Below are 18,251 nucleotides of genomic sequence, written 5' to 3'. Positions count from 1 at the left end.
CAGAGTAAGGGGCGGATTATCGTCTTATAGAGCCAGAGGGTAATTTTCGGGTTGAGTCCCCACCTCTTACCAATCATCCTTCTGCACTGCCAGAAGACAACTCCCGCCTTGTCTATCCGTTTGTTGATGTGGTTGTTCCAATTGAGTTTATTGTCGAGAGTTAGTCCTAAGTACTTAACTTCATCGGACAGCTGTAGCTCAGTTTGGAAAAGTGTTGGTCTGGTAAAGTTGGTCGCACCTTTATATGGGACAGTCAAAATTTTTTTCGCGATTTCGGAATTGGTCCCATAGTAAAAGTTGTTAAGTATGACCTATAAAGTCGCTGCGCAGAGTATGACTGGTGGTTAAAAGTTCACCCTGTATAAAATTTTTAAGTAAAAAGAAATATGTACCTACCTATGATTAAGACGAAAAAAGAGACTAAACGTCGAAGTAAGGTAACATTATTGTGTCTGGTTTTTATAATTTTAATTATAATTTCAGTAATTAAAACCGATACTCTATAAAGTCCATTCAATACGTATCGTAACAGTCACCACAGTTTCGACCGGTAAAAGCCAGTTATCGTTACCCTAGCGCAAATAAATGAGTGTAGCTTCATTGTTTATTACTCGATCTGTATGTTTTAAGGCTCATTATATTCCTTGATAATGAAGCAATATGTTTTATATTAAACAAAATTTGCGAAATGCTAATATTTACGGAGATTTTTACAAAATAAAAAAATTTTTTTTTATAAAAAAACTGTTTTTTGTGATTATTTTTTTTCCTATAGGTTTCACGTAAATGTTTGTAGAAAAGGAAATAATCTCCATAATATAAGCTATTATTTGACACCTCGATGATTAAAATCGGTTAAGTGGTTTTCGAGATACACCGCCAAAAAGAATAGGTCCGGCCGCCATCTTTGTGACGTCATTACTATCCCCTCCACCATTTTTCCGCTTTACTACCGCATGTACGGTGATCAGGAGAACTGTCCGAACACATTGATACCGGTTGTGGGTAAGGCCGAGCTGAGTCAATTAAATCTGGCCTCGGAGCGGCTTGGCGACCGTACTAAGGTGAAATGTTTTTAACTGACATCTAAATTAAAAGGATACTCTATGACGCTTTCTATCATTGTTAATAATAACTAATTTTTGTCTTTTTCTGCCTTTCAGCTTGAGCAAAAATGCTTTTAAATAAATAAATAAATATTATAGGACATTATTACACAAATTGACTAAGTCCCACAGTAAGCTCATAAGGCTTGTGTTGAGGGTACTTACACAACGATATATATATAATATAAAATATTTATAAATACTTAAATACATAGAAAACAGCCATGACTCAGGAACAAATATCCATGCTCATCACATGCCCTTACCAGGATTTGAACCCGGGACCATCGGCTTCATAGGCAGGGTCACTACCCACTAGGCCAGGCCGGTCGTCAAACCTGCGACGCCTGCTTTTACCTCAAGAAAATTAATAAAATCAGGAGAAATACATCATGAAGTTTTAAAAATTGGTATAGTTATACCTTGTGCTCTCCAGATATATATAATAAAACGTAACGAACAAACGAACGATATAACGTAGGAAGCTTTAGGCCTATTTTTAGTTCATTTATTTTAGATATATTTGTAAAAGGCTGTTTGTTTTCTAAATAAATTTAAAAAAAAAAGTCCTCGAGGGTGGTGGTTGTGCTGAGGGTGCAGGGTTGATGGTACCTTTTTTCAGAATTTTGCTCATATCTTGAATATCTGTACGGATAGCATTATAATTACTTCGGACAAAAGTTTTCATATAAAATTTCCTACAAATTTGGTGATAGATAGAGCTATAGGGTGTTTAAGTAAACAAATGTTTTGTTTAAAATAAGGCAAGCTATGTCACCTGCTGATTAAATATTAAAAAAACCGGCCAATAGCATGTCGGATTCTCAGTGTAGGGTTCCGTAGTTACCCATTCGTCAACATAGATTGCCCATATTTGGAGTTGATTTTCTTGAGCTATTTCGTATGTCCGGATGTTCTCCTTTGCAGGTCGCAATTTTCAAGTGTTTCTCGCGAAATTTTATGAGCAGGTTCAATGATGATTTTTTTGTTGATTAAGTTTTTGGAACAATTTCTAGGAGTCATACATTTATTCGTTATAAGTTAAGCTCGCGAGGTCTACAGCTTTAGGTAAGGTTTCCTACAGTAATAGTAATGTTATAGATGTGAAGTTGTATGGTAAGATGTTTGTTACAGATTGTGTCATTCACGAAGACGCCTGCCTTGATTCGTATTGTCATGTAATTTAAAGGTTATATTTGACATATCTGCGCGTCATCGTGGATGACACGAACTATAGGTACTCAGTTGCACAAAAATGGCTTAATATTTTTGGGTGAGACTAGGAATACTAGCTATGTTTAAATTTATATTAACATGATAGGACACTTTTTTTATCAAGGAAATGTAGATATACAAAATTTCTGATGTTTAATTTTTCAGTAACTACTACTGCAGAGTCTAAATTTATGGGATAAAAAACCAATATGGTTATTCTTTTTCTATTTCCTTGTAGAAGAACATGCAGTGCCGGATTAAGATATTTTGATGCCCTAAGCATTTCTAGACCATGGTGCCCCCTCATCAAGATTACATTGAATTTTCTTAGTAAATTGAGTGACGTTTATTGCCGCATTACTGCTGAGAATAGACTTTCAATCCGTCACATCATTTTATCACGGAAATTGACAGTACTGCAGCAGTAATGTAACAGTAGGTAAGGTCAAGTGTAAGCAAATTCGAAGACCGTGTTTCGCATGAGGCCGGAAGCCAAGCCAACCAATATCGATGTGTAAGACAGGCCGTACTCCGCACAGGGTTTTGCAACCTCTAGAGCTTTCCTGCGAAGCTCATTCATGTGAGACTGGACGTACCATTGGAAAAATGACTAAAATTGATATCTGAGGATCCGAAATGTAATTTAACTATGTTCTTGCAATAAAACTTATTGATTGATTGAAGATTAATTTTAATCTTAATATGTATTCGTAGTAAATTGTAAAAAAAAGATCGACATTTTTTATTTTTGGTAAAATCATGTAATAATCCGAATACGCCTTACCAGTGTCTGATCCACCAAGTGCTATGGTTTGGCAATCCAAAGGAAAAAAATATCTCCTAAGTATCCCAAAAGGTATGCACACCTCTTGGGATGGAGCAAACTCGGATTACACGCATTTAAGACCAAATGAAAGTATTAAAACAATTTCCAGCTTGCTGGGAATTAATTATTATTTATTATTATTTTTCGATCTAATTTGATTGGCCTGAATCATGAAACTTTAAATCAGTGTTTTTAAAAGCAAAGGCTGAGCTTTCCATAAGGCTAAACGCGCGGCGCGTTCGATCGGCGCTTACGGATAGGCCAAAGGTCGAGCTGGAAGAAAGCCAGGCTTGAATTTGACCAATGACGAGGTAAGAATGGCTGGACGTCTGGAGCGTCCGATCGCGGCGCGTTATCATACAATACAACCAACGGCGAGGTGTGAGCAAAACAGAAGGCCCAGCTGCGAGAGAGGACTTGGATTTGGATTCATAGCCAAGTGAAAGTGAGGCAGTTTGCATAAAGTACAAGGCCTAGCGTCGCATAAGACTTAACGCCGAACTGCAAAAGAGTGGCTTGAATTCTAACCTATGTAATCACGGTTCTCCTACTGCTCAGCCTTTGGCTTACCTCGAAAGCGCAACTTGATAAGATACTTTTGGTTTTCGGCCTTCGCGGGGCCCTATATAACACTTTGACAATTAGGTCGCAGGATCGCGGCTCTGCAGACATTCGGCCTGGCCGACACATCTGGTGTGCAAGAGAGCAAAATTCGCTACAAAATCGGTAATCAAAAAAATAATCGTCGAGAAAATCAGTTGGCCACAAGCCCGACGGTAAGATTTTTTGACCATGAGCTTTGAGGGCCTCCGCGTAAGGTTGGAGATATGCTAACGTGTCCTCACTCTCTTACGACCCTTCGTTATTAGATGGGTACACACATACCAAAAAGTTTCGTGTACATAAGTACTAGGTACACTACGACTGCGATGCTGATGCAGCCTGTGCGTTTTTTTTCCTACGATTTTGGTGCCCCCCTAGACGTGGTGCCCTAAGCAAGTGCTTATTTTGCTTAATGGTTAATCCGGCACTGAGAACATGTAATTCCGGTTATGACTCAAGTTGTGTTAGTTTCTGATGCTCAGGTTGGCTTTCAAATGCCTGATTAATAAAAAAGTTGTTTTTTATTCCCATGACCCGTAGACAAAACGGGGTAGTGGACATCCACCGACCCACTGAGTGGACATTGTTAAGGTCTGCCAGGGATCTACAGAGGCAGAATGGAGAGCTTTGGTGCACAAAACAACAACCTTATACAGTTCCAAGTTATGAGGAAGAAGAAGAACAGACAGAAACAGGCTTGTTTTCAAGCATCCTATGTAAGATAAATTTCTATCTACAATGATAGACTCACCAGGTGTGAGATCCAATTTGTCTATATGGTCCCCGAGCACCGTGGCCCAGGTTTGTAGCTGCTCCAGAATCCCCCATGGCGTGGTCATAGCCACCGTGAAGATGACCAGCGAGTGGGGGAACGTCTCCTCGTTGAGGGCGAACTTGAGCAGATTTGTGTGTCCTGGATCACCATCCAGTACCCATACACTGAGGCGTGTTTGATCTGGGGGAAAATAAATATTTTGAGATACCTAATCATACTCTGACTGCGGCTATTGGTTAACTTTGCAATTATGCCTGCTTGAACTTGTAACCAGTGCACCCTCAGTGAACTCTTTTATAAACAGACTCGAAAAACATTTTAAAAATGGACGAAACACAAGTGCAGGACATTGATGTGCCCATATCAGCTATAAGCTGCCTGTGCATTCTTAAATAATAATAATAATCAGCCCGATTCTGCAGCAAACATGTTATGTGACTCTTACACACTAGCTCAATAACTCTTGTGATGTGGGAACTAGACAATGATATACATAGATAAATACTTCAATTAATAGAGAATATACTGGAATTTGAAGCCAGGAACCCTAACTGCATAGGCAGTGTCACATTGATCAGGCTAAGAGGCTGTTTGTAGGTCCAAGAAAAAGGATGCAGGGAGAATTATATTGGTAAAACATTACTCATTACTAATAATCAATGATCAGCGCTTGGTACCAATTTTTCTACAAAGTATTACATGGATTCTATTTAAATTTTATGCACAAATTATATTAAAATGTATGCAGTGTTTTTTATTGTCAAAATATTATTTTATTACAAATTTCTTAAAAGCTTTAATAAAAACGATTAAATATTGGTTTACGATCTGTTGATGTTGAAAGGTTTTATTTTATCCAATTTTAAAAGGAATCATTTGATAATATCAAACAGTACATATATATATGGTTTTGTTTTTAACAACACAGACTTATCTATATTAGTGATTGCCTTTGATGTTAAAGTGACATAAAATTCAACCAATCACTGCTAATAATGGATGGTTTTTTTTGTAAATCTCTCTAATATTTTATTTCATGGCTAAACATAAAAATATAAAAACAGAGATAAAACTAAAAATATATATATACACACATTTTTATTTCTTATTTATAATGTTGCATATGGTTATCACACAAGCTACATTTAAACTTAAATCAGCTGATTCCTGTCATGAGTTAAAAATGTCTATTTCCTAATACTTTACAAGTAATATCAAAGAGAAATGAATGAATGAAAGAATGTCACATATTTTAAGTTGATCTTATTATTCCTGCATCTTCACACTAAAATAGACTTCAAAGCAGCTTTGACACAGTTTCTTTCGTATGAATCTATGTTTATATTTTGTCCCATAGTTAACCTATAAGCATTGTTATTGGTAGCAAAAATGAGTAAACTTACCATCGCGATATTCGTCTCTAACGTCTATATATGCATATTCGAGTGCTGACCCCTTCTTAGGATCCTCTACTCCTTGTAATTTCGCGATTAGTGTGGTTTTGCCAGTCTCATTATTACCCAAAACTAACACATTTTTGTTTGAAGGTAGTTTCGTATTGCCCTGATTCTGGACTTCTTCTAAAATCGCAGACCTGAAAAATGTTAAAAATTCGATCAATGCTCATCAATTTTCGTCGTACGCAAGTTTGGCACGAAACGTCACTATGAGTTTTAACTTGGTTACACATGATGCGGGGGAGAAATGCGTGAATATTAATGCAATGTGAAAAGATTCCACAGTTGTTTTACAAACAAAGGTAAGACGTCGCAGCTAGGTCACATATTTCTCAGGTATGAGAATTGACATCACGTAGGTGTGACACATTAGATCCCCTATATGGGGGACTCAGTTGGACACAAATATAACAGTGAACCGTTACCATAAGTTGTCCTTCGTATCACCATTTTTTTCCTTTTTAGATTTAGGCCCATTTGCCTGGCCGTTTGTCTCCATTCTTCAGAAATGTTAGAAGATAACAACGGCACACAGAGGCTTTTCGTTTTCGGCCGTTCATACGTCACTCTCGCGATGAAATGTGTTGCTGTAGCAATTTTTCAGTTTTACCGATAATATTATGTTATGCCGGTATTTTACCCGAAAGTAGACTTGGATTATCTCACATTACACAACCAAAGTTAAAAACTATGTTCTTGAATATCAAAAACTATAATTACGTACATAACTAGAAAAGTTTCGAAGCAAATGCAGCATAGTGACACATATTTTTTAAATATATAATTGAACATGGTTCAATCTATTTACCTCTGTGAGAGTTTGAAATGTTGACTGTGGCAACACTAATTAAACTTTTTAATGACCATGGCATGAACAGTAATTCATTCCAATTAGAAAGCATTTAATTTTAAACACATTTTTAAGTGGTTTAAATTTATTTATTACGTTTTTACATTATTATTTTTTTAACACCCAAAGAAACGTTGAAACAGATGAAAGTACACAACATATTTTATTTCGCTTAGAGCTACAGACAGTTTTACATATAAAAACTATTGCAATGGGCATGTGTAAAAATAAATTTCATGAATATCAATTAAATACAAGAGTAATATTTAAAATAAACCTAATAATTAATCGACAAACAAAACATCATATAGTGTGAGCTTTTGATTGAACAGTCTCCATTACTGTCAAACTTGTCAAATGTCAATCAAAGTATCATTTGACAGAACAGCAGGATCAGAACGTCACTATTGTTTTTCGTTTCAAAAATCAAGAAAAATAAGTGACCGAAAGCACGTGAACAAAGGAAATTCTTCAGACAACGCATATTTTACTGTAGAAATCACTTCAGTTGGGAACAAAAATGTTTCGAAAGCCACAGAAGCCTAGTTCCGGGAAGAAACCCAATTTGTCGCAAGTGAGTCATTAAGATTTGTTTGTCCTTCAGATTAACTGTTTTATACAAGACTATTAGGTCTAATAGCGAGGTAGGTTCATTGAGGGCTATTAGAACATCTCTGTTTTTAGAAACTCAATATATAACATCTGTTTCTGAGAACTGGAGAGTTTGTGAACTCATAACAGTATGCTTTTGCACAATGAAATAGATCCTATTACAATACCTGTATTGTGTGCCCACTTAAGTTTCTTGACTTATCGATGACGGTAACAAGATTCTCTTTGACATAAATAACTCATAATAATAATAATAATAATAATAATAACTCTGGCTTGCCTTAATTGGCCGTCCAGAGGGGAGACGTTAGAGCTATACGCTCCAGGGGTGGAAGTGTTAAAGGGCATAACGCCGCGAGTAACTTCGGAGAAAGCGCAGCACACCTCTCGACACCCCTGAGCCGCTCACGCCGGTGTTGCGCCTGGCCGTCTTAACGATGGCGCATCAGGTGCCCATCTAGCGAGTGGCGAGTCACCGCTTGCCTCGGTAACACTGTATATCACAATGTTATGGCAGGTGTCCGGAACTCTTAGCAATAGCCCAGTCTTATTTTTCACCCAAATTCAAACCATAGACCAGGACTCTTTCCATTTTTCTGCAATAGCCTCCAATGCCTGCTGAAACCGGTTTATGGGTATCTATTTATGTACACATGAATGGGTTCCAGCAGGCGTTTTACATGACATCAAAGCTCTCCAAACGGCCTCTACGTGTTGGATCTATATCCCCACGCACGCCTTATAAATGACCGGGCTTAAAAACCCGAGAGTTTGTAACGGAGATACAAATAATAATAATAAATCTTTATTCACTTAAAAACCTAACACAGTATAGAGTGTCGATATTATACTAGATACAGAGAAACTTATAATTAGGTTTGTAATGGTTTCACCAGGGTCCAGCTTTTGTCTCCCGAACTAGGTCAGAGCCTGTGACTCGGGAGTCAGCGATTCCTCCGCTAAAGGTTACACAGTAGTGGCAGCAGAAATAAAATCTATTATAACAGAGAAAAAAGTGTACAGTACAGTATACCTACAATAAGTATGAAGAAAAAAAAAAACAATATTTCAGTTTTAATATAATGTGACAAAATTTATATCTACTTTGGTTTACTTTAATACAATTTATATTGAGAAGTTATTTATATATTATGTGTAAAGGGTTTGTCAGGGTAGATTTATTTTTGGCAGCATAAAAGGCTTTCAGTTTCCTGGTAAGTTTGTGTTTGGAGCCAGGTTAGTAACTTAGATTTGCAGTCGTAGCGGTTTAATTTATAGATATCTAGCCGTTTGTTAATTTTATTGTAAATTCTTGCACTCATTGCTAGAAATTGGCGACTTGCAAAGACTGTTCGCTGGAGTTCTACTGGACAGACAGTTTGTTTAAGACGTTTTTTAAGACCTGTCGTAGATAGAGGAAGACATCGATGTCTGCGTAGGATGGCACGGAGAATGTACAATTGTCTAACAGACAGAACATTACATTCGGCATATAGTTTGGCTGTTGGGTATCTATAAGGTTTTGATGTTGCGACCTTTAGCACTGCTCTTTGAGCGCGCTCCAGCTTGAGCATTGCTGTTTTACCGGCGGCTCCCCATAATGGGATACAGTAGGTGATAAGAGACTGACAGAGGGACTTATACGCCATCATTATAATACTATGACTAGCCGAGCAGCGAAGTTTTTTAAAAACGTACATCAGTTTCCTGACACGGGAAATCAGGGAGTCTATGTGGGTATGCCAATCTAATTTTTGGTCAAGAGTGACACCAAGGTATTTTATGGTTGGAACTTGGGTAAGGGAAGAGCAAAGACAGTTAGGAGAGGGTGACTGACAAATGTGACATTTTATGGTAAACGATGGTACGGGCAGTGACGGACTAGTAATTGCGAATGGAATGAATTTTGTTTTGTCTAAGTTAAGAGTCAGCAGATTAGCCTTTAGCCATTGCATTACAATTTTTAGGCCATTTTCTGCATGCATTTTCGCCTCAGCCCAATCGGAGCCATGGAATAGTAAGGCCGTATCATCGGCATAGGCAATGATTCTACAGTTTTCCAGGGACAGTTGACACAGTTGATTTACATAAATCTGGAACAGCGTGGGCCCCAAAATGCTGCCTTGAGGCACTCCGTAGTCTATAGTTTCTTCGGCACTTATGAAATTATTAAGCTTAACGGATTGGGTGCGGTTAGATAGGTAATCTTGGAACATTTTTAATGAAGTACCACGGATACCGATGTTTTCCAGTTTACGTAATAATATAGGAACCGATACTGTGTCAAAGGCCTTGGATAGGTCCAGAAATACACCAAGACAACGTCGTTTTTCGTCAAGGTTGCGTGTTATAAATCTAGTTAGGTCGGCGACCGCGTCTTCTGTGGACCTATTAGCGCGAAAGCCGTATTGGTTATCAGCAATGAGATTGTAGCGTTCTAGGTATTTTACCAATGCAGAATTCATAACTCTCTCCAAGACCTTTGACAAAGTGGTTAGGACGGAAATCGGTCTATAATTATTAAAGTCAGCTTGGTCCCCGCTTTTGTAAATAGGGTGAACTAGAGCCTTTTTAAATGCATTGGGAAATGTTCCAGTTCTGATAGAAGTGTTACAAATATGAGTGATCACCGGGATGAGCGAATGAAGTGAGTTTTTTAATACTTTTGGCGGTATACCGTCCCAGCCAGTAGAACAATCGCTGCGAAGGTTTTTTAGAATTTTAGCGGTCTCTGATTCAGTGACTTCTAAAATAACAAGCGAATTACATTGGGAGTTTGAGCCATAGGTACGACTAGTAGGAAGCATGACAGTTCTAATGTTGGAAGCCAATGTTTTGCCTATGTTAGCAAAGAATTTGTTCATTGAATTAACTGCTTCTAAAGGCGAATTAGCTGCGCATAGTAGGTCATTTGAAGACGTAGGAGTACGTTTAGTTTGGGTTATAGTTTTAATTAAGTTCCAAGTAGCTTTTGCGTTATTTTTACATTTCATAAACTCATCTCTTTCATATTCAGTCTTTAATTTACGAAGTAACTTATTGCAAAAATTGCGATACCTGGAATAGGTTAGTTTTAGCGTCAAGTTTTCAGGTGACTTTTTTGCTTTTTTATGGAGATAGTCTCTGTTTTTTATGCACCTCAACAGTCCGGGGGTTATCCAGGGCTTGATTGTTCTATCCTTTCTACGAATTGTAACTACATTAGTGTGTTTTTTAATGATCGAAGAAAGAGTAGCTACAAGTCGGTTTGCCGCAATATTGGCATCGGATGCCGATAACACAGATGTATAATCAGACGCATCGATTTCTTGACGAATGGCTTCGTAATTAATCCGGGTACAAGTTTCATTAGCTTTGGGGCCCTGCGCATTCGTATCAATACAGAGCATAACTGGCATGTGATCTGTAATATGGGATTCGATAACTATGGTGGTTGTTGGTACATTTGAACGAAGGAATACGTGATCAAGGCAATTGTTATTTCTAGTAGGACACAAATGCGCGGGTAGAAGACCATGAAGAGCCATGAAAGTAAGGTACTCAGAAGAGCGGTTGTCAGTGCTAGTTGGTTTTATGTCAATGTTAAGATCACCAATAATGGCAACCTTATTGCAAGAGTTGAGATTAGATTAAACATCATTTAAGCTATTAAAGAAAATTTCCAAGTTTCTAATGGAAGGAGATCGGTAAATAGTTACGATTGCGGTGTCCTCATTAATTTTGCATACGAGACAATTTGCATCGGCAAAATTAGGCTCAATGATTTTACACTTCAGTGAATCTTTTGTATATATTACTATTCCATCATTTTGATTGACGTTATTTTTGGAGTGGAAAGACGAGTACCCACTAATGAATGGAACAACTGTATACTTGTTAAGCCAGCATTCTGAGAGTACGATTAAATCATATTGAACTTTTAGTATTTTTAGTAGTACTTGAAATTCGTCAAAATTCTTGTTAATGCTGCGTATATTCATGTGTATTATATTTAAGTGATTTCTAGAAATTCATATATTTTGAGTTTTAACAGTTTATTTGGCAAAATAGTAACAAATTAATAGGTTAGGTATGTTTATTATTTATTATATTTGTTGTCATTGTGGAGTAAGTTATGATTCATTAAAATCAAAGTTCATAAAAATTCTAGTTTAAAGTTAGGTTTCTATTTACCTACCTGTCCACTATCATATTATTATTATATATATCATATAATTAGTACTTTAGTTTAGCACATGTTTATAGATGCATAATATATCTTCTAATGAACTAAGTCATCAATCGTACATGTTATACAGGTAGACAGCTACATTAGGACTTAGGAGTTAGAATTTACCAAATACATAGTGAATTTAAAAAAAACTGTAAATATTGCTATTAAAATATCAAAACTTCAAATGTTTCAGTTTGGACTACTAGACATTGACCCTGTGGATGATGATGATGAGCCAATGGATGGGTCTGATGACGACATGGACTTAGAAGCAGAGCTAGCAGCCATCAGCGGTGGAGGTGCAAGGCATCGGCCCCGGAAACCGGCCCCTGTGCCGGCAGCAGATTTGGATGCTATGATTGCTGCAAGTCTGCAGGATATACCGTCAGATGATGAGGGTTCTGGTTAGTAATTAAGTAATATTGCAGTGTTTGAGAATCATACAACTAATGATAATATCAACAGCCTCACCTGCACAACTGTAACTGTTATATATATATATATTATATTCATACAATATGATACAATCATTTATTGATAAAAAATATTTTTGTCCTAATACTATACATACATGTCCTAATACTAGGTAATTAAAATCTATCATGTACATTACAATACAATACAAATCCACTTTATTGCACAACCTCAGAATAAATGTACATTGAAACACACATAATACATGAAGATAGAGGTAAGCAACAGGTGGCCTTTTCGCTACACAAAAAAGTGAGCAAAAAAGGAAGAAGGAAAGATACATTGTCATGTAGATTTTATTTAGCACCATCTAGCGAGCTCTCTGAGATTTCAAAGAGGATTTTGCTGTGAAGCAAAACTATGCCTAATTACTTTTATTATGTTTCCTTTGTAGTATTGTGCCTGTAACATTGTCATCATAAGTCTAATTTTATGTTTCAAATTTATAAATAGCAAAACAGTTTACAAACATGAAAATTTAAAATAGTAAATAGCATTCTCAACAATGAGATGCTGGTGCCGTGTACTTTTCATTAATTTTCCACATTATGCTACAGGAGATGATGATGACCCAGAGCTTCTCAGTGAGCTGCATGACCTGAGCTTAGACGAGGCACCTGCACCTCAAGCACCGCTTCCTCGTGTTGCCAGCGCCGATAGCAGCACCATCAGTCTACTGCAGGATCGGATCACCAACTATACTGTAGCTGAGAAAAACGCCAAGGCTGCTGGAGAGAGCAGCCGCGCTCGGAGGTAATGTAGCACTGTTGGAGCATATAAGAAGATTACAGCAATATAAGTCTCAGCCTGATCTTAGGTTTAGAAGATGAGCTGATGCCACCTACCCTGGCGCCTCGCACCACTAGCGCTGATTGTAGCACTATAAGTCTGCTGCAGGACAGGATTATAGACTATACTGCTGCTGAGAAAAACTCCAAGGCTTCTGCAGAGAGCAGCCGCGCTCGGAGGTAATGTAGCACTGTTGGAGTGTATAAGAAGATCATAGCACTATAAGTCTCAGCCTGATTTAAGCTTAGGTATAGAAGATGAGCCGATGTCAGCTGCCCTGGCGCGTCGCGTCGCCAGCGCTGATTGTAGCACTATAAGTCTGCTGCAGGACAGGATTACAGACTATACTGCTGCTGAGAAAAACGCCAAGGCTGCAGGAGAAAGCAGCTGTGCTCTCAGGTCATTGGATGTAATAAGAAAAAAAGGACTTATTTAACCTACAAGGTGTCAGTTAGGCAATAGGACGCACGCTTAGATTCGGTATCTGGATCCACTGCTCAATGAATGAAACAATAAAGACTTGAATAGGGTATTTGACTACTAGCCAAATCAGTTTCTTTTTTCGAACTGTCAAAACGATTTAGCTACCATGGAATTTATATGGAACACTGGCATGTGACGTCACAATCAAATCAGTTACTCTTATTAGTTTTATACCGGATTTAAAATATAAATTGTGTCTAAAAATAACTGCTGTCTACGTTTCTCTATTAATCTACTGGTGCTTTATTTCATGCATGATGTAAAAGAATTTACTTTAAAATACAGTCAAATACCCTATTGCGGCCACGGTGGTTGCTGCCTGATAATATTACACAATTTTGGTTAAAATGCTAACGATTTGTAAAATTTGCAGATTTGGAAGAGGCCTAAAAACCCTCAATGACCTCCTGAAGCAAGCAAAAGCCGGCGCCACAATAGCCAACGACGACATCCCGCCGCCCGTGGCCGTGGGGAAGCCTGCCCCGGCGGCCCCGGCCCTGGCCCCGGCGGCCCCGGCGGCGCCCGAGCCGGCCGCGGAGCCCCGCGCGCCGACCCGCCCCGCGCCGGCTATACCGGATAGTCCTAGGTGATTGTTATTAATCTACATTAGGGGACAATCTTACACGATTTTACTAAACACTTGACACCTGTACTTGCTACTTCGCAATGTGTGAACAAGCATTTAGTATATATTTTTACATTTTTATAATCATAATAATATTTTCTTTATTTCGACCAACAAGAATCATAGACACAAAGAGTACACACAACAATTAAAATACATTTTATACAGCTTTTTATCCATCAAAAACAAAAAAATATGGCCACTGTACTCGGTTGTATCGATTCGTGCAATACTGTGGCAAGTACAATGTACTAGGAAGGGATGCTAGAATATCATTCATATGGCTCGCCGTCGCCGAGCAGTTAAGTTAACAGGACGACGTTGGACGACGCGTTTAGTGACCTCTCTAGTTACGAAGATTATATGGGTCTCGAGGTGCACCTTGCACTTGCACCTTGAGCTCTCCCTGTCTTTTAATACCATTAATTAATAAATAAGAGCTACCGCTCGCGCGCAATTCGAGCCACGTGCAAGACAAACTACCCTCTTTATTTCTTAGTGGTATGTGCGATGGACAGATAAGGGTGTTTCGTGTTACTTGGTAACGCTATGCCCCGCCTCCGAGTGCGTACTTAAGTGTAAGGCCTGGGCTCACAAGTGATTTGAGCAGCGTGCACTAGGGCCGCTCCTATACGTTTGCATTTGTTTAACATGCACGCCGCACGCCCCGCCCCGCTGCACGCCCAACTCGAGCGTCCACTCAGTCCTTACACTTAGGGTGACCAAGCGCGCGTTGAAAAATGTAGGTAATATTTTAATTTTACTAAGATTTTTTGGGGACTTTTCGCAACTTACATTACCGTAGAGATAAATGATCAAAAAGAGCCCTGTATACGCAATAAAGTTAAAAATAAGTATATTCTCAGCTCGCCCCCGCCCTCCGGGCCGCCGCCTCCGCTGCCGGCCCCGCGGCCCCCCGCGCCGCCGCCGCGCGCCGCCAGCCTGCGGAGCCCCGCCCAGCCCGGGCCGCCGGCCCTCGACCCGGCTAGACAGGAGGGCCTGCAGACTATACTTAGTGAGTCACTGTTCAACGATCGTTACGATACTTATTAATCATAGTGTTATTGATTGTGACATACGTGTAAAGACCAATGAAAACCGTATCCCCGAGTTTAACAGCTTAACAAATGGCGCTTTACGACGCCTTATGTTTGTAGAAGTTCAAGTCTGAATAAACGATGACAAACTGGAAACATCATAATACTTAGTAATCATCAAAATATTTAGATAAAGCAATGGATTTTAAATTCAACATAAATCCATTTGGAATTATAAACTTTGATTAACAAAGTACAATACAATAGAAACCAAAAAAGTAATATTTTTTACTGTTAATTTGATTATTTATTTTACTGAGAAAATTTACTAATACCAATTTGTTTCAATACTAACTAATACTAACTTATCCCCAATAAAATCCGAACAGATTAAATTTCAAATTCATTCAAAACTAACGCTTTCATTAAATCACTCATTAATTCCTTCAAACATTACTTAAAACCTTGATGATCATCAAATCCTACACTCACGATATCCAAAACTACACGAAATTCACCTCAAGAAAGCCTCAATCTGATCCACAATTCTCCCACATATCACTTCCCCAATAAACAATCACTTACTAAAACAACTAATTACCAACAGAACGCAAGAAGGAATTCATAGCCGCAGCCCGAGCCGCCAAACCCACAGACATGCCACTCGCATTAGAATATCTCAAGGTCGTCAAACAGTTCGACGTAGTAGCTGACGCGTGGAAATCTGGGCAGGAGATGGATCTGAACGAGTTGCCTACTCCTGAAGCTATCGCTGCAGGTTTCAAGGCCCAACAGAAGGGCGAAGACCAGACTCAAGGAGCTACAGGTATATTATTATATAACCTACCTTATATCTTCTTACCTTAGACAGGACCTTTATAGGTTCATTGGAGTTACTTAAGGATGTTAAGTAACTCCAAAGTCTAATCATAAGTTTCCATGTCAGATACCTATAGGGCAGTGTCTCAGGGGTATATATATTTGGTTTAAAAAATGTTGATAGCGCGATGTAGAACATTCGAGATTCTAACTCGGTGAAGCCGCTTAAAGTCGTCGCCGTTTGACGACACAAGGCCTGCCTACAGAAGAATTTGATAGTTCCTTTAAGTTAGATGGAAAGCTTAACGATCTGCCCCGGTGGTCCCGGGTTCAAATCCTGGTAAGGGCGATTGATTATTCGTCTGGTGAGCACGGATATTTGTTCCCGAGTCATGGGTGTTTTCTATTTAAGTATTTATAAATATTTCTAAATTATATATTATATTTATAAATACTTTGTTTGTCTAGTTACCCACACAACACAAGCCTTTTGAGCTTACTGTGGGACTTAATCAATTTGTGTAATAATGTCCTATAATATTTATTAGATAGAATCAGACCAAGATAAGTTGGCAGTGATTTCGACATCCCAGACAGCAGTGCAAGTGTTATTTTAAACTTTCTAAATTCTATGAAATTATGACGTTTATTTAAACACTTGTACAGGCTAAAATAGGCTAAAAATGCCCTAGAGTGGTATGACTCTAGGGCATTTTTTTAACATGGAAATCAGAGTTGACCGGTCAAATCCGGTCCTATTACTCTTTACTTATAGGTTAGATAGGGCAGCGACTCTCAATGCTATATATTATCGGATTAAAAGAACGTTCCAAATTCAATAAACATGATCAAGCTCTAAATGAAACGTATTTGTTTCTTTTAGAAGCCCCGCCCGAAGCGTCAGCACCTGAAGAGGCGCCCGCGCTCATCACAGCGACCACAATGGCGGAGGCCCTTAAACAGAGGCTAGCCGGATTCCAGGTATCTCATATATTTGTTAACTTCATCTGCGTATATAGAAGTCTAAAAAAAATTGACCCCCAAGAATTTATCTTTTAGGGGTTCATTTCCAAAAAGTCTTAGGTACATAGGCAAGCTTTGCAACATTTAAAAAATATATGTTATTTTAATAATTATGGAAAGGGTCTTTTTAGGTTTTGAACTTTGGAATAGGGTTGTTTTCAATTTTATGAAAGGTTTGTAATACGTTCTATATTAATCAAATGTTGCCCTAAAATTCAAATTTTTAACCTATAAAAACGGCTTTCAATATGTTAAATTAACGAAATATAGTTTTTTGATACTTTCGCGCCCAAAATGCTCTTTGAAAATAGTATGACGTCACAGTTTACGGTTTGACACAACTATGTACAAACACACGTAGAAGATACCAACCAAAGAGTATAGTACGAGTAAGTACTATACTCTTTGGTTATATATACCACCTGTCAACTGAATAAATGAGTTTTGCTTGCTCGGGTGATCGCCTAAGAACTGTCAACAGTGTCAAACCGAGAGTTGTGACGTCATCAGAATCTTCAATGTCGTTTCGACTATGGTCACGTGACATGTGTCAAAAGATATTTTAAATTCAATATTTAAAAAAATATGCTCATTAGAGGGCCACTAACACTGAAATTTGAACTAAAGGTAGTTAACGCGTTCTTATAATATATACGAATTTATTGGCATACAATTTTTCTAGATGGAAACAACCCTATTGGAGATAAAAGAATGAAATGAACGATGAACGAATGAACTCACGCAGATATAGGTAAATAGTTGTACAGAGAGCGTGCATAAGTTTATGGGGTTCCATAAAGACGAATATTCTGAAAAATTACAGTATTCTTGGTATAGTAGCTATTAGGGTTCGATATGTAGGCAGCCAATCGTAAGATCAGGCAGATCGTAAAGTTCCTGTGTATTGTTTTGACTGTAGTCTCATTAAATCAATAGATAGGTAGGATAGGTTCGTTATTAGGTTGCTTTAGATACCCGAAGGGCAAACTGTCCAGATGTAGCCGGGCCCCATCGACCTAGACCCCTCCCACCCCTGTTCCCTGGAAAGAAACAAACATTTTCACGTTTCACGATATGCCTAGGAATTTCACAATCTGCCTGATTTTACACAATAGATAGATAGAATACTCTTTATTGGCACACCTCAGTAAAAATATACAAGAAAAATAAACAATTGATTAAATTTAGAGGCAGACAACAGGCGGTCTTATCGCTAAAAAGCGATCTCTTCCAGACTACCTTTGGGTAGCGGAAATAGAGAAGTTAATCGAAAAAGTAGGTATTGCTAAACCGTTAATACAAATAGACATACATAAACATACATATAAATATATATAAAATTAA

The 18,251-nt window shown here is 38.2% G+C and overlaps 2 protein-coding genes across 3 annotated transcripts in view; one reads left to right on the top strand and one right to left on the bottom strand.

Annotated features, from left to right (window-relative positions):
- LOC133518449 (cytoplasmic dynein 1 light intermediate chain 2) overlaps nt 1–6,574 on the bottom strand; it is a 46,328-nt gene extending 39,754 nt beyond the window's left edge. The window contains exons 1-3 of the mRNA XM_061852136.1: nt 6,408–6,574; nt 5,929–6,119; nt 4,502–4,705 (exon numbers count right to left, since the gene is read on the bottom strand). Coding sequence (XP_061708120.1) covers nt 4,502–4,705; nt 5,929–6,119; nt 6,408–6,481 — 469 coding nt within the window. The 5' untranslated portion in view covers nt 6,482–6,574. The remainder of the gene's footprint in view (nt 1–4,501; nt 4,706–5,928; nt 6,120–6,407) is intronic.
- A 628-nt stretch (nt 6,575–7,202) lies between these two features.
- Nucleotides 7,203–18,251, top strand: part of LOC133518453 (coiled-coil and C2 domain-containing protein 1-like) — a 49,919-nt gene continuing 38,870 nt past the window's right edge. For both annotated transcript variants that reach the window (XM_061852144.1, XM_061852143.1), the window contains exons 1-7: nt 7,203–7,406; nt 11,851–12,061; nt 12,689–12,884; nt 13,777–13,989; nt 14,895–15,043; nt 15,673–15,891; nt 16,768–16,865. In XM_061852144.1, the coding sequence (XP_061708128.1) occupies nt 7,353–7,406; nt 11,851–12,061; nt 12,689–12,884; nt 13,777–13,989; nt 14,895–15,043; nt 15,673–15,891; nt 16,768–16,865 (1,140 nt within the window). In that variant the 5' untranslated portion in view covers nt 7,203–7,352. The remainder of the gene's footprint in view (nt 7,407–11,850; nt 12,062–12,688; nt 12,885–13,776; nt 13,990–14,894; nt 15,044–15,672; nt 15,892–16,767; nt 16,866–18,251) is intronic.

The sequence above is a fragment of the Cydia pomonella genome, chromosome 5 (assembly GCF_033807575.1).
Source record: "Cydia pomonella isolate Wapato2018A chromosome 5, ilCydPomo1, whole genome shotgun sequence".
In the NCBI taxonomy this organism is placed as follows: Eukaryota; Metazoa; Arthropoda; class Insecta; order Lepidoptera; family Tortricidae; genus Cydia; species Cydia pomonella.
The sequence above is the reverse complement of the archived record's forward strand: the minus strand, read 5'-3'. Positions and strand labels throughout refer to the sequence as shown.